We start from the raw sequence: 16339 nt of genomic DNA, 5'->3' as shown, positions 1-16339 counted from the left end.
GTTGCTTCCTCATTATGAGGTGTTTTGGCGCCACCCAGAGGTTTGTTTAGCAAGTTACAACTTTCAGTTGTTACGGACTTTTATGTCAAAATCCAGCTCTTCTTTCCCAGCCGTGATGTTCTCTAAAAAAAAGAAAATCAAAATTGAACATGAGTGTTAATGCGTTGGGTTGTGCGCCAAGGGCTGTGTATGGTCTGTGCCATATGACCGGTCAAGTGATTTCAGATCCAGAAGAAAGGTTTAAAAATTGGATGAAAGGCAGAGTTTGTTGTAAATGTGCTGGAAAACTGCCATATATAATTTTTTCACCAAGCCACAGTCACTTAATGGCTATAATGACTTGAAGAGGTGAAATATTTTACCTTTGCCAGAATGTTCCCCCTTGACGTTTCAGAGTCTCCAGGAAATCACTGCAGGAAATAATATTTAACAGTTAGTTAAGTCAAAGTGGCTTTTCCTCTTCAAGATATTGTCTCGTCACCTTTACAGTAAACGTGAAACAAATGAAAACAAATCCTTAGATTTTCTGTGTTAAAGGCCATTCAATGCTCCAGGTTTAATATATTATATATGCAAAAAAAATTTTGTTTTATTCTTACACCTAAACTTGTGGGTACATTCTCTGATAGCACTGTGTACTTTTTTTTGAGAATATCTGACTTTTAAAATGTATGCTTGTTTTAGAGTCTAAAGGATTCAAACTTTCTGACAAAAGAGAGACTAAATTGTTTTTGGGGTTTTATTTTTCTTGACAATAAATGCCAGACGGACCAGTTAGAATTTTGAAGGGCTTAAAGATTCTCTCAGGTCTTTTACTAAATACTTAATCAATCTGAGTTATTGAAGATTTAGTTGTTTTTTTTTTGTGGAGTTATTGATCAACTGTTAGAGCAAAAGACTTCCAGAGTGACTGACAGTTGAAAGAGATGACAAAATGTTCCACAACATGTTTTTTGAGATCACCAGATTTACTGTAGATACTGCAGATTTCTTCCACCTCCCCAAGGATTGTTTTAATTACTCTTATCGTCTGTGGCTGAAATGTTTTGTCATACTGAAGTGCAGTGTAGCATCACCTCTGTTTTCCGATACAACCAGACAATATGGATTTATTTATTTACGTCAATCCAGCAGTTTGGGCAGTATGCCAACATCCAGCGCACTCACTGGTGTTGACAGCTCTCCTTTTAGGCAGATACGGATCATCCTGTAGAAGCTTGCAGATGCTTAACTCTCCAAAGTTCATTCAGAAATGTACCTTGTGCGATTACTCATTAGTGTGAGATGTCTCGTCTGCTCCTCTTCATTATAGTCCAATAGATAGATAAGGCCATCTGAATGTATGCTTGCTCAGGCCCTTACAACCTAAAAGAAAGACTGTGCCTTTCTCATTTGCTGCTTTAGGCTCTTATCAACCAACTAATTTATTTCTCTATGCTCGGCTGCAGTTCCTATTCTCCAATGGCGGCCCGCTCACAATGAACGCATTAGCAACTTGATTCTGCTCTCTGCTCCCTAATAACTCAGCCCTCTTGTCTTTGCTGCTGAGGCAGCAGAGGAGTTATAATCCATCTGTAAATGTATTTTCTCTATTTGAGTGCAGAGGCAGCAAGACTAGTTGCCAGATGTAAATGAAGGAGGTGGTGTGCTTTTAAATGCTGTGGTGCTGTTATTTATAAATCCTGCAGGATTCAGCCTCAAATTAGAGAACTGCTGGGTTTACACAGCACTTCATTTCAAGAGTTGTCCAAATACTGAAAGTTTCTTACAGGTGTTCTGTAATTCTAAATAACCTATTCAAATGGTTATTTACTTACTGTTCTAAATCAGTGCTCATGGCTGCCAAGCCTATATTAGACCACAAGTAACCACACCAACAATGCTTTTTTTAACACTCAACTCAACTTTATTTATATCACACTTTAAACACAACACAACACAGTTAATACAAAGTACTTTACAGAACCTTGTATATACATTCCAGTTTATTAGGTACAAATAGCTACATTGCTAACATTAACTTTGATTGTTGCACATTTAATCATGATTATGTTATTGAGAAAAAACATGTTTTCAGGGGCTTTAAGTATGAGTTTTTCCCAAAAGGCATATTGAGCTTAAACCCTTGGTATTATCTTGCATTATTTTTAATATCCACATATCCTGTGTAATGCTGGATTACTCTTTCTACTGCAAGCGTCTTAGCAGTATCATCATTTTGTTTATTAGCTAAATCACATGGTTGCGATATTAAGATACCATCTGTCCCCCATCAGAACATCGCAATGACATTTCTTGCATCTGGTCTCTTTGAGACTATCTTACAGAATGTTGGGGTGAAATTTATACTAGCAGCGTTCACCTTGGTCTGTCCTCAGAGAAACCGCTGTGATATTTACAGTAATGGTAGCTGTCTTCATACAAATGCATGCTCTTTAGGTTGTGTTGTTTGCCTGTGTCTTAGAAAAATAGTTTTTTATAGCAGTAACTATTAAAATCTTCACACACACACAAGGAGCAATCTATATTTCCTATTGGAGGAAAGTGTGAAGGAGTATGTATTGTAGTCTGTTTTGTTTTGATTGTTTTAAACATACTACAGTAAAAATATTTCTTTATTGATTTATAAGGCAACCAGTCATACCTGACTGCACACCACTGCTCATCAACTTGCTGCTTGAACATGCTGGTTAAAAATACATTTTTCCTTTGAATTTCATTTTTGTCAGATTACTGAACTTGTTAAAGGCCATAGCGCGATTACACTCTCTGCTGACACTGATGACATTGTTTTAGTTGGGGTAGCAGCTCTTTAAGTAAGCTCTTAAGGACACAGCTGTACTAATGTATGTTTCTCTCCCTGCAGAATGCTGGGGTGCTGTTTAAGATCAGAGTGGTGGGAGGATCGTCATCCTACAGCTACCTGTCGCCGCAGGACAGCAGGCCACTGTACCACCCTGCGGTTGACAGGTAGGACACACACACACACACACACACAAAAACAACATACTGCATTGTACTACTGCAGTAAACACACAAACAAATAACTATATCAGCCAATTAAGGTTAAAATGACTACATAAACTCATATTCAGAACCATGGCAGGACAAGCTACAGTTCCTTTCAGCTGTGAATAGACCTTAAGAGGATTACAGGGAAGTGAGTATAATGATATCAGTTTGACGGTGTGAAGATAAGGCCTTCCTTTCCTGTGTGATAAAGAGCTTCAATGTGTCGCTATACAGCTGAGGAGCTTAGTATAAATCTCTGCTGTTGTTCTACTGAGCTGCAGTGAAGGTCAGGCCTTCAGCAAAGGAGCTAAGAAATGAGATCGTCTTCCAGGTTAGATTAGACAGTCAATAGGTGTCTAATCTAAGAAATGAGAATAGGTGTGTGTGTGTGTACAGTCAATAGGTGTGTGTGTGTGTGTGTGTGTGTGTGTGTGTGTGTGTCTATTCAAGCATGTGTGTGTGTGTGTTCATGCTTTTGTGTGAACACATGTCTCTGAAGCTAGTTTGCACTAATGCAAAAATACACAAAGCTCAACATGAAAATACATACGGAACAGCACAAAACACAAACAATGATAAAATGACCATAAAACTCAATGAGTAGCACTAGATTACTTTCAACTTGAGTTTAAAATGATCCCAGCCATGATCAATTTTAAGTTCTGTGGGTGAGGAGTTCCACATATAGATCCCCTGTGAAGAAAAAGCCATCTGTCCAAATGAGGAATTATGAAAGGGAACCTTACAGTTTCCCACAGATGCACTCTGAGTTACTGAGCCAGAAATCCTGAGAGGTACCACCAGGTCACTAAGCACCTTAGGAGCCTGGTTACTTATCAGCTTCCTTACATGTTTGCACACTTTTCTTTTGCAGAGACTTTATGATTCAGTTGCTGTATGTCAATGATAGTGACTTGTGGGTAACTTGTCAGCTCAGCGTGTATAAATGTGCTTTAATCAAACATGTTAGTGTGGCCTAAAAGGTGCACAAGACAGAGTACTTAAAATACTCCATACATTCAGAGTCCATACCCAAAAATTCTGAAGCAACATAACACTTAACATAACACACATAACACTGGCACCAAGAGGGTTCTTGGCGCCAGTACAGTGCGGTACTGTAGAAACTTCACTTGTTTTTAAAATAAAAGTATTTCATTTTTAAATGTATTGCCCTGGTCAGCTTACATATGTAATCACCTTGTTACTAAATAAATGCTGTTTGTCTGCATGTTGTTGGACTGTGCCACTGGAATAATTATAGACTTTTACAGTTTGTAATTGACCAGCTGGTATGTGTTGGCAGCAGTCTGGCCAATCAAAGCTCCTACTGCTGCTCTGTGAGTTGGATTTCATTAAATTTCTTGGTGGCACACTGCTTACACAGAGAGCTGTCTTTGAATTAAAGTGATCAAATGGAAAAGTTAAATCAGGAAAAATGTATTTTGATATGGAGTATGACAGGCAGACACATTAGTAAATTAAATAACAAAAAGCAATTGCAATTCAGTTTTGAAATTCAATAATTAATTAATAATTTAAAGACAGTATAAAGTAATAGAATTCATTACCGGTTATAATTAAGTGCTGTAAAAGTTTACAGTTATTCCAGTGGCACACTCCAGGCTCCATAGCCTGTGTCTCTGTCACTTGTCTTATTAGTTATTGTAATGCAGGACTCAAGAAACGTCCACTTGTCACAGAACAGATACGCACACATACGTATGCATTCACAATCGCACACATGTACGGTCATAGTTTCTTAGATTCTCAAAGCCAAATAGTCCCATGACAACTCCATAAATCCGTGAGTATGCAGAAGACTGTTTTAAAATGGGTGAATTGATTCTGTTGGAGAGATCTGTGGAAAGTATGCTTTGTGTGTCCTGCATTTTGTAGTGCATGAATGCATAAGTGCAGATGCAATTATTATTGTAGCAATTGCGCAATAATTAGGTACATTCACAAGTGGAGAGAGAGAGAGAGGAGCATGTGTAGATACACTAGGTGGAAATTCAGATTTTGGTGTCTGTTCGTTTCCATAATCAGTTTTGTAAAAATATTGCTTTGAGTCCTAATACCTCCTTGTATTGTGTTGACATGATCCATAAGCCTGACATCTAGTGGTAACGCTCAGTATGTACACGTTTATGCATTAAACATGTTCAATAACGAGACAACAACATGAGTTCTTCTTTGAAGATAGAATGAAACAACTCATAGAGAGAAACAGTCAATATTCTGCCATGCTGGAAATCTCCAGACTGTCTCCATCCAGAATACAGATGCTTTGCTAAATCAAAGGGAATTGAATTTTGACACATCTCCGAAACATCTGCCACCACTGATATGTCATGTTCCCGGAACAAACAAACTAACTTCTGCCTTTAGCATTCAGCGATTGTTAAATCTACCTTGGCCCTCTATCAGTGCTGACTGGCTGTAGAATACTGATGCTGTTTTATCTTTCCTCCTGAGATAAAAGCAGTGAAGGTAAGCTCTGGAATATAAACATGACACCTCTCGTACATTATAATTCAACATAAGACATTTGCATAGTAATACATAATGTGAAGCAAGGTCTCCCCTGTGCCCAATGTCACCCTGTGTAATCCGGCTGTTGCCAGTGTGTGAGTATTATATGTGTATGGAGGTGAAAATAAAATGAAATATAACTAAAAAGCACAAACAAATATTTTTTAAAAACTCTTAGGTTCATTGTCGTTATTATTCGCTGCATGACAACAACACAGATTTCAGCCTCCCTTGGTTTTCTGGTGTCATGCTTTTGGAGATGAGGCATTACTTTTTACTAACACTGGCTAACTAATATCATAAGATGTGTATTTAGATTTAAAATGTGATTTTACAGTTTTTCTCTTGCTGTATTTTAGAGCTCTGAAGTTCTGCGGCCCCGGGGGCCCTCCCCACGTGAAGCTTGTCATCGAGTGGGAGCACAAGACTAAAGAATGGTAAGCAATGCGCACAAACATTTTAACTTCTAGTGTACTATACATATGTAAACAGACATGTAGGCAGAACACACACATAGTTTATCAACTGTTGTGGATGTCATCCTGAGTGTCATTTTACCATTTGCTTGAGACCCAGTGTGTGTTCGTGCGTGTGTTCAGTCTGTTTGGCAGCATCCAGGAGGAGGTGGTAAAGGATGCGGAGAGTGTGAGGAACCAGCAGCAGCAGCACCTGCAGCAGCATAGCTGTACCTTAGACGAATGCTTCCAGCTGTATACCAAAGAAGAACAGGTGAGATTGAAGGCAACACAACTATCAAGTAAACAACACAAGTCATTATTCTCAGCTAGTAAATCCAACCATCTGTGTATCTTGGAGTATTTTCCTGTCCAAAAACCTGGTGGAATTCTAAAACTTACTAAACAAAAGTACAAAACTAAAATTCACTTTCACCTCAATCACAAATCTTCTTTTGGTGTACAGTACAGTATTGTGTTGTTTTATTTCTTATTCTTTTGTTTTTCAAAATATTTGCAGAGTATGTTTTTTTCCCCAAATACGGTTTATACTGAAATAATAATAAGAATAGAATAATTCTTTTCTCATCGTATTTATATAGGTTGTAAAATATAGGCACTGTGGCTTGACTAAAAGAAAACCACACAGCCTTTAATGCAGTAGTAAAGCTGTAAATGAATGCTGTATTTAAAGGGGAGTTTCACCAATTTTTCACAACAAAGTCTGTTTACAGGTCGTGGGGAGTACTAATGCATATGTGAAAAAAAGTTACATAAAGCCTTTTGTGAAATCTGATAAATCGCCTCAAGTGATGTCACTTTAGTCAGTGTCGGTTAGGGCTGAAGACTACACGTTTCAAAATCCGGGGGTGTGGAGTTAGACAGAAGTGAGCTTACCAGACCTCCGTAGCACGCTCTTCAGCTCTGCTTGAGGTTAGATTCTCCAGGCTACATTAGCTGCTACTAGCATAACACACCTGAATCTCTGACTGAACTGTCAGCAGTTGCATTGTGGGTAATGTAGGTGCCAGGTTTTGACGAGAAAAATAATGCGTGTAATAAAAAAACTGGTTTTAAAACTATCTCTGGTTCTGGAGTCTGACGATGTTATAGGAGTGCAATGCTAACTTGGTGGAGTAGTCTTCTAAAATATAAGCAATGCCCTATACCCTTGTTACAATTCTCTAATATTAAGATAAATGTCCTGAATTTCATTCCATTGATCCTATTATCACCTCCACCATTATAATAAAGTAAACTGAGATCCTCTGCAGCTAACCTCACCTGCACACTGTGACCATACATTTTTTCACATAGCATGGGATTAGCGAGTGGTGATATCCAAACTTTATACCTTGTTAGTCATAGTTTCACCTCCACCTCCTGTTGAGTGACAGTGACCTTTCCAGTATCCATTTACAGTATTGCTGATGAGGCCAGCTGCTGTCAGGAAGAAACTGCTCTTCTGGCTTGAGGTTTTGGTCTTGATGGACCGCAGCCAGTGTTGGCAGGCGACTTTGTCACTAGATTTAGCGACTTTTCAGACCATCAGGGAAAAGGCGAGAAATATATTCAAATATATTATATTGTAATTCATTCCCATGCATGCTACAGCTCTTCTGCCAACAGTGTCTTTCTTCCTCTCCCCTTGCGCTGTGCGCAGGCAGTCAGTGTGGGGCAGCTTCACTCTTTCTCTCCGGATTAAGATGTTACGACAGGTTGTAAACATGTAAATAGTTAGTTTGATCTTGTAAATATTTAAATTGTTTGTTTGATTTTCTCCCTCCTCCCTCCCTTTGTAGATTTTTTAATTTATTTTTTACTCAAATACACAATGTCCCTGTTGTGAGTTTGTGATTATTTGGCCAAAGATTTCTCTATCTATGTTTCATATGTCTTAAATTAAAGTGATTTCTTCCCTCACTACACTAAGCTGTATGCAAATGAATGCATGATGTCATCAACATGCAAATGAGCATATGATGTCATCTGGAGCTAGTGCTAGCTACTTTCATTGGAAAAGAGTTGGCAACACTGACTGCAGCCTCTTTCTGGAGTGGAGTGTCTCAAAAAGTTTCTGTCTGGGGTGGGAGGTGTCAGCCATAATGTTTCCAGCTCGTGCTGGAGGCGTGCAGGTCCTGGAGGGATGGCAGATTGCAGTCAATCTTGGAGTCACGGGGAATGTTGACTGTCCCTTTGTCTTTCAAATTGACAGTAGAACTCATTCAGGTCGTTGGCCAGGGGCAAGTCATTAATGGAGTGGGGAGTTTTAGGTTTGTAGCTGGTAATCTGTCTGAGACCTCTCCAGACAGATGCAATCATTAGCTGAGTATTGTTGTTGAAGTTTCTCAGAGTGTAGTCGATGAGCTCTTCTCATCACCTTGCTAAAACTGTGTTTTGCCTCTTCAAACCTGTCCCTGTCCCCACTCCTGAACGCTTCTTCCCTTTTCAACTTTAGCTGTCTGAGTTTGGCTGTGAACCAGGGCTTGTCTCACGCTGGTGCGTGTTGGTATACAGCAGTCCTCACAGAAGCTGATATATGACACACATATATGTCTACTCATCCATACTGTTGGTAGCAGTTCTGAAAACATCCCTGTCAGTATAGCCACGGTAGTGTACCATGATCCAAAGAATATTATTATTAGTGTATTTTTCTTGTTTGTTTTTTCCCCTCCTCCTCCTACGTGCCTGCACATTCCTCTGGTCACACTTACGCATATATGAATACACAACGTACTTTCATACATGCACACAAACACATACAAATACGAAATGTCTATACATAGTTCTCCCACTAACAAAAACAACTAAAAATTCAAATTATAACTTCTGTTTATGTCCTACTGTTTTGTGTTATTGTCTGTGTATTTTGTTACACCTATATCTGTCTAATTTGTCACCTTTTTGTACTATGTCGCACTGCATTAATTAAAAAAAATCAAAAAACAGCGTGCACCAACACACCGAGGCAGCCATCATGAAGTAAATCAGTATTAATTAATAATGAATTAATATATTAATTAATAATGAGCTTGCTTGAAATCACAAAAGGATAATTCTGGTTTATTACAACTTTATAACAACTACTATCTTTTTATTGATGATGATAACATTGTTCTCACCAAATTAATTACTAAGATTTGGGAACACAAGATCGCTATAATGATCATATCACCGCCATATGATTCCACTGGAAGCTGATAAATGATTATAATGTGTCACCTAACCTCTAATCAGTAGTGTCTGGACTTCTTGTGTTACACTGGGATTGTAAGATAAGACTTGATGCTGCATATCATAACAATGTTAATTATCTCCCAATCTATCTATCTACCCAATGTTTTTAACTTTTACACTGTATCCAAATCTGGGTTGAGTGGAGACTGACTCATGTGTAGTTCTACCATACTGCCACACGTGAGCTAGAAGTAAAAACTTTTAGTCTCTCATTCAAAGTGTCCTTTATGTATGTTATTCCTCACAAATGATTCAGTAGTGAGTTGACAGCTATGCTGTTGTTAGCTATGCACATCAAACAGTAGGTTGCTTAGCTGTCCAAAAAGTATAAAGCCAACTCTGCAAGAGTAATGTAGTTCATGAAAGCTGACGTTACCCCCCACCTTCTGAAATGCTGTACAGATTTTTACTGGTTACTTCTCTGGTTTTGGAGAGACAGAACCAACTGCACAGCATAAGGTGGGAAGTTCAGTGGGGCCTGGGGATTTGGAGCACTCTGAGTTAATATACAGAGCTCGGCCAGCTATGTTCAAATATCTGTCATTTATCACAACAAAAATGACCCGTGGCATGTTATGATATTTGATTAAATTAAAGATTTGTGTTTACATCGCTAAAAAAATGTACATGAAGTATATAGAAGTTATTTGCAGCAGTGAGCCTGCATTTGTCCCACATACAAGCCAGCTATGAGGTTACCGAGGTCTGGACCTTGGTAATTATTTCCTTTAAATAATTTTCCTTAAATAAATTTATATAAATAAAATTGAATGCCTATTCTTTAAGTGTCTGCTAGTACTTACTTGTATGGTGCGTTGTGAACAAAGGTTGGCATCATCTCACCAGCTGAACACCAGCTGAACATCTCTGTGTGCACAACTCGTTACATTATGTGACATACATGTAACAAGTTGCGCACGTACAGTCCTGTCATTCTTTTCAATCTGTGGGCGAGGGGGCTGTAACCTACATACACGCAACACTGACTACAACATCAGTCAACACTGTTTGAATCCAGGTTGCACTTTCAAAACACACATGACTGGCCTTACCAATATGGTATTGGTAATGTGGATGATACAAATCCTCTTAGATAATTTAAGAATATAGAATGGCAATAATAAGGGGGGGCACTCTGGTTATATTGCCTACCTCTCGAAGCAAGATTGGTCAATGCCATGATTGACAGGCCTGGTTATAGCCTTCTGTAGACTGTATTCCACCTACACACTCAAAACAAGTAATTACAAGTTACACCACAGGAATAGAAGCAGCAACTGCATTCAAGATCTGAGCTCACAAACTATTAACCTTTATGTTTTCAAAACGTGACATGTCCAAACTTTTGCTCACAGAACCAATTAGGAGTTTCTGCTCTGACATTTTCAGTAGCAAAAATATTCATGTGGGAAATAGGCTAATACATCATAATAAAGTTACACTGCACGGCAGAATAAACAATTAGCTTACCTTGCTGCAGTCAAGCTGTCTGTTATCACTTACTCCAAAAGTGCATGAGGATCGTGGTGATGAAGGATTGCATCAGGGCATATAGTCTTGTGCTGCTAAAGATTTTGGAATGACAGTATTTCCTATTTCCTTTTGCTCTCTAATGCTGCACCTTCATATCAGACTCTTTGCAGACAGGAAATGTACAGAAAATGAATTACAGATAGATAGTTGTGTGTCCAGAGATTATTACTAAAATGTTTCAGTGATACCTCATTTATCACTCTAATTCATTGATCAATAATGACAAGAATTACATTTACAGTCTTTTATTCCTTATTTTAAAGGGCATATTATGTATTGGTATAAAGACATATTAGGCCTATGTATCTTTTAAATTTTATACAATTTCCTTGAATCTGTGGAACATGTTAGTAATTATTTTTTCAAAGAAATAAGTTTGAATCTAATTGTAAAAGTCAAACATTTTCCAGCACCTCTTTATTCCTTTGTATTGAACACGCCATTTTTGGTGGGTGTAGCAACCACCAAATTTAAAATGTATTATTTCCATCCCTGCCTGGCTACCCCACACCCAAGAGTAAAAAACAAGATATTACAAACTGGGCAGTAGGCTACAGTTAATCACTGATTAATCAATGCTAATTTATTGCTTGTGTCCCCACTGTGACATCATCAAGGGCAATAATTCTACACTGCACTTACACAAATTTTATTATTTAAATAAATTTCAAAAAATTCAAACATGTCTTTTTTTATATTGCATTTTTATGTTGTGGTTGGATTCAGGGAAACCTCAACTTCTATGTGCTGGCTGCTCCAAATCCTGTTATCAGCCAAAGTGTCAAGTCAGATCAGATCAGTCAGAACAGCTGCTCATCACTTAATATATATTCCTCTCATGAAATACTATTCTTGGCACAATTTCATTTTGTTTAATCAAAAAATCTCAGCCATGACTGAAGATGTGTGTTAAGAACTTACCAATAATTCCTTTTTTTTTTTTTTGCTTAGTACTTCAATTCCTGTGTGCACTGACGTGATAGTGAGCTGCTGTAGCAAAAGAGTTTCCCCTCGCGGATCAATAAAGTATTTCTGAAATACTTTAAATTAGAATGAAAGGGCACCACATAATACTACCGACATATCGACATACGACCTATGTACACAAACTAAAACTAACATCACATAATCTCTCCATGAGCATAAACTAAATCAGATTAGCTTGTGTCAGATTGTGTTTAGTAAGATAAAGTTGTTGTTAGTTTTGGCCTTTTCATTGGATTTGCTGCAAACAATAAAGAGATACAATAATCCCTGCTTTATCCTTTAATAACATCTCTAATGGCATATTTCACCCTAAGAATAGACATTGCTTATTTGCATAATACCCTCTCTTTAAATGAAATGAAAAGGCTTTGGGAGTGTCAGCAATTGGCATTGTGCTATGTGGCACCCATGTGCTTTAATCTGGTCCTTGGGACAACCAGAAGCATCTGGTCAGCAGACCTCAGTGATCTCAAGGGAGTGTGCAAAGATAAAAGATCAACAAGGTAAGGAGGCACCAACCCATTTAACGACTTAAAATAAACAATAAGATCTTAAAATCAATTCAAAAAACAAACTGGAAGCCAATGCAGAGAGGCCAAAATGGGCTTACGTGTGCCTGTTAAGAGCCAGGCAGGAGTGTTTTGGACCAGCTGTAGGCGAGAAAGCAGAAACTGGCTGACACCCGAATAAAGACAACAGTCAAGCCGAGACAAGATAAAAGCGTGAGTCACCTTCTCAAGGTCAGTGATGGCGAGAAAGGGCTTGATCTTAGCAAGAACCCTGAGTGGAAATACACTGGTTCTGACAACTGCATTTATTTGTTTATCAAATGTAAAACGGTTGTCAAAAATCACCCCCAGGTTTTTTGCATAAGATTCACTGTAGGGACCCAAAAGGGCCGAGGTCACAACTAAGGGTGGTGAGAAGGTCAGGGCTTCCAAACATCACAATTTCTGTTTTCTGTTCATTAAAGATAGAACCCTAGAGGACTGGAGCAAGGATGGATTCCTTTGGGTCCTGTTCAGTTCTGTTGTGCAAGAATCTACATTGTGCGTTGGGTGCAACGAGCTGGTACTCAAAATCGATCCTCCCCAATAATTTGACCCTGAATTTACAATCACAGTTGAGAGTTGAGGAAAAATTAGTTAAGTAAAACTCTGTGAGGTTTTTATTCTTCTTTTGCTTCATGGCCTTCTGCTTTGCCACCAGTTTCAAGTATGTCAGCCACTTCAGCTCATTTAGCAAGAGGAAAAATCTCTGCAAGACAGTCTCTACACTCAAATAGAAAGGAAACAGTTTTCACCTCATTTATACTGTAAAATATTTCAAAAAACCTTGAAAATTTTTTGAATGGCAGATTGTTTATACCATGCCCCTGCCATAATACCACTAGACCCTGTCCATCGAGGACAAAACTGTCGCCAATCCATTGTCTCTTTGTGGCTCCCCTTCATCTTATCACACACTTAAGATATCCCAGATGGCTGTCCTACTCCTAAATATTAAATATCTCTCAAATAAAACTTTTAGTTCAAATGATTTTGTCTCCACACTCAATCCTGGCACTTTTTCCATGACTGAGACTTGGCCAAAACTTTACCATAACAGCTACAGCCATGCCCCCCTGACTATGACTACTTTAGGTCTCTCACAACTAGAGGCTGGGTTGAAGTTCTTACAATTCTTTTGGAGAAATATTTTAAATTCAGCCTTATAGTTAGTTCTTATTAGTCCTTATTAGTTCTCCAGGTTTGTGGGTTTTGTGGAAAATATTTGACCTCTGTGTTTTGTTTTTCACTTTTCTACTTTCCTGCATGAATTCTCTGAATTTGTATCATCTGTAGCTATATAAAAAAAGGTTAGGACTTTGTTATGACAAAGGTTTTATCTTTGGTGATTTTGTTTGATTTTACTGATGATCCACCATTGACTTTGGCTTGTGTCTAGACAAAGTGACAACTTACTGTACGTAATTAACCTTGGACTCAGCATGAATTCCCTTACCACTGAAGACTTAACGTAATAGTTCAGCATCTTAGGAAATCCACGTATTCGCTTTCCTTCTGGGAGTTAGATGAGAAGATCGATACCACTCTCATATCTGTAGACAATCAAGATGTTCCATCTCTATCCTTTTCTTTCTTTCTCTCTCTCTCTCAGACACATACACACACACTCACATGTGTAGTGGCATAGTCACTGCTCCTCACAGCGCAGCAGACATTTGTATTGGACAATCATTTTTCTCACCAGGAACATAACAGAATAAGTATTCATTTCAGTGATGTGGTAGAGTTGCAGGAAGTGATTCCACTGCCCACTGAAAATCGCAGCATGCCAAAGCATCTGCGATCTAACGGACTAGATTGTAAAGCTCACAACATGTTTTTCACCTGCACTAATGTTTTGTTAAATGACACACCAACATGAGGCAATTAAATTTTCTGATCTCATTTTTATAAAACAGAATCTAAACGCCTTGTACAACACTTCTGGGAGAGAGGTGTGGAGTTTTGAAATGGGGGAATAAGATCATGGAGCCCTGCATGTAACCATAGCAACAGTAAATGTTAAATTTTACCATGACTGGCCATGAGACAGATGTAGACTGGGGTTAACTGACAGTTGAAATAGGCAGGATTTTGCTACAATCTAAGAGCCATAGTCATGACTGGGAAGATTTCATTTTAATAGAATAATTTATGTGAAGTCACCCATTGTTCCTTTGAGCCGGGTGAAGGGCACCTGCCACCTTCCATGTAAGGACAATTCATCTGTAGTAAACACGTCACATTACATGAGGAAATGACCACAAATATGAATAAACATAAACAATAACATTTCTACTCAAAATTGTATTTGATTTGTATAACCATGTAAGTGATTGATTGATTCACTGACTGATTCCAGCTCGCCCCAGATGATGCCTGGAAGTGTCCCCACTGTAAGCAGCTTCAGCAGGGCATGGTGAAGATGAGCCTGTGGACTCTCCCTGACATACTGATCCTCCATCTCAAGCGCTTCCGACAGGTAGGTGAACTGTAAAGTGGCCTTTGGTGAAGACAAGTACTTTAGTTAAACTTGCATTGAAGTATTTAGCTCTTAAAGCTGCACAAATCAATATTTTATATTTTAATGTGAAAGGGGTCACTCGTGGTGACGAATCCACAGAGAAGTATTACCTTCCTCTGCAGTTCCCCTCAGCTCTACAGAGTGTTTTAGCATCTTTCAGCTCATTGTTTATGTGCACAACGTTTTTGGTTTAGTCTCACCGCTCTCAACAACCACATTCGCATAACAACTTTACAAGGTAATGATAAATCAATATTGTGTTTACAGCTTATTCTGCTGCCCCTAAGTGGCAAAAAATCAATTAATGCCGCTTTAAAAAAGGTGAAACTTTCAATATATTTGAATTGTATCCATTCTTTCTGTATAATTGTGTTTTGTTGTGCTCTCCCTTTCTGTGAGAAGTAGAAGTAACAAAGTGATCAACAACTGAATCAATAGCTAACTGAATTGAAGAAAATGCTCTCATATTAATTGTTGCATCAAATATTTGTAGAGAATAAGGATTCAGGCCATACCATTTGGAGAGAATATAAGGGAGGGGTGAGAAAAGTGCTGAGCAGGAATGCATTAAAGACAGAAAAGTAACATGGATATTGCAGGGCAGACTGTTGCCCACTTTGATGGAAATTTCGACTACAAAATTAAATCAATAAATTTGCTCCTCCTGACTCGGCGCTTCGACAGCCAGTCCTCTTTCCAACACCCTTGCTTCATTTTATTTCAGTAAGGCTGAGTAGTGTGAACCATCACCCCTGACTTCCCCCTGATGCATTTAGAAATATGCGTGTCAGTTACGACAGCCTGTAAACATCCAGCATAATGTGTGAATCTCATCAACCCCCAGATCCTTGCTGCTGCAAAACTTTTTAACAACCTCAGTGCCCTCAGATAGGGAGATCAGAAAGTCAAGAGTCCCACATATCCTCCGCCTCCACCAGTAACAAGTTCTTCCCAAGAGCTGTGGGACCACACATACACACACACACACACACACACACACACACACACACACACACACACACACACACTCTAAGTGGTGTTTTATGCATTCTGACTGTTTATTGAATGGCAGAACATAAATGAATGCAGCTGGGTACAACTGAGATGAATGAGAAGGTGCTGCACAAACTAAAAGCTGGGCCACTTTCTAACCACAAACCCTTGATGACTTTCCAGTCTGCTCGGCTGGAAACATTCTGCTGGTTTACATCTTTGGGTAGAGAGCGCTCCTGCCACACTGCAGGAAGATAAATAAACACTAGTACTAATTAGTACCCTTACCTGCAGCATGTCAGCCACTGCTGCTTCCCACCCAAGACACACACTTACATCTCACTGTGCTGCGTTCTCCACACAGGGTGTGATTGCCATGTTCACTAGCTATGTTTTGAGCAAGTAGCTTACTCACACTGGAAACGGTCTGGGTGGGATAATTTGTTGCCTTATTGATTCTATTTATAAAAAAATTAAAAAAAACTTCACACATCTCTTGTGAGGCATTGGTA

At 38.7% G+C, this 16339-nt stretch overlaps 1 protein-coding gene across 1 annotated transcript in view; it reads left to right on the top strand.

The window, feature by feature from the left end:
- The window catches only part of usp43a (ubiquitin specific peptidase 43a), a 107922-nt gene that overhangs the window by 75880 nt on the left and 15703 nt on the right, over positions 1–16339 (top strand). The window contains exons 9-12 of the mRNA XM_044189852.1: positions 2867–2970; positions 5907–5984; positions 6147–6276; positions 14673–14792. Coding sequence (XP_044045787.1) covers positions 2867–2970; positions 5907–5984; positions 6147–6276; positions 14673–14792 — 432 coding nt within the window. The remainder of the gene's footprint in view (positions 1–2866; positions 2971–5906; positions 5985–6146; positions 6277–14672; positions 14793–16339) is intronic.

The sequence above is a fragment of the Siniperca chuatsi genome, linkage group LG3, assembly GCF_020085105.1.
Source record: "Siniperca chuatsi isolate FFG_IHB_CAS linkage group LG3, ASM2008510v1, whole genome shotgun sequence".
Taxonomy (NCBI): Eukaryota; Metazoa; Chordata; class Actinopteri; order Centrarchiformes; family Sinipercidae; genus Siniperca; species Siniperca chuatsi.
The sequence above is the reverse complement of the archived record's forward strand: the minus strand, read 5'-3'. Positions and strand labels throughout refer to the sequence as shown.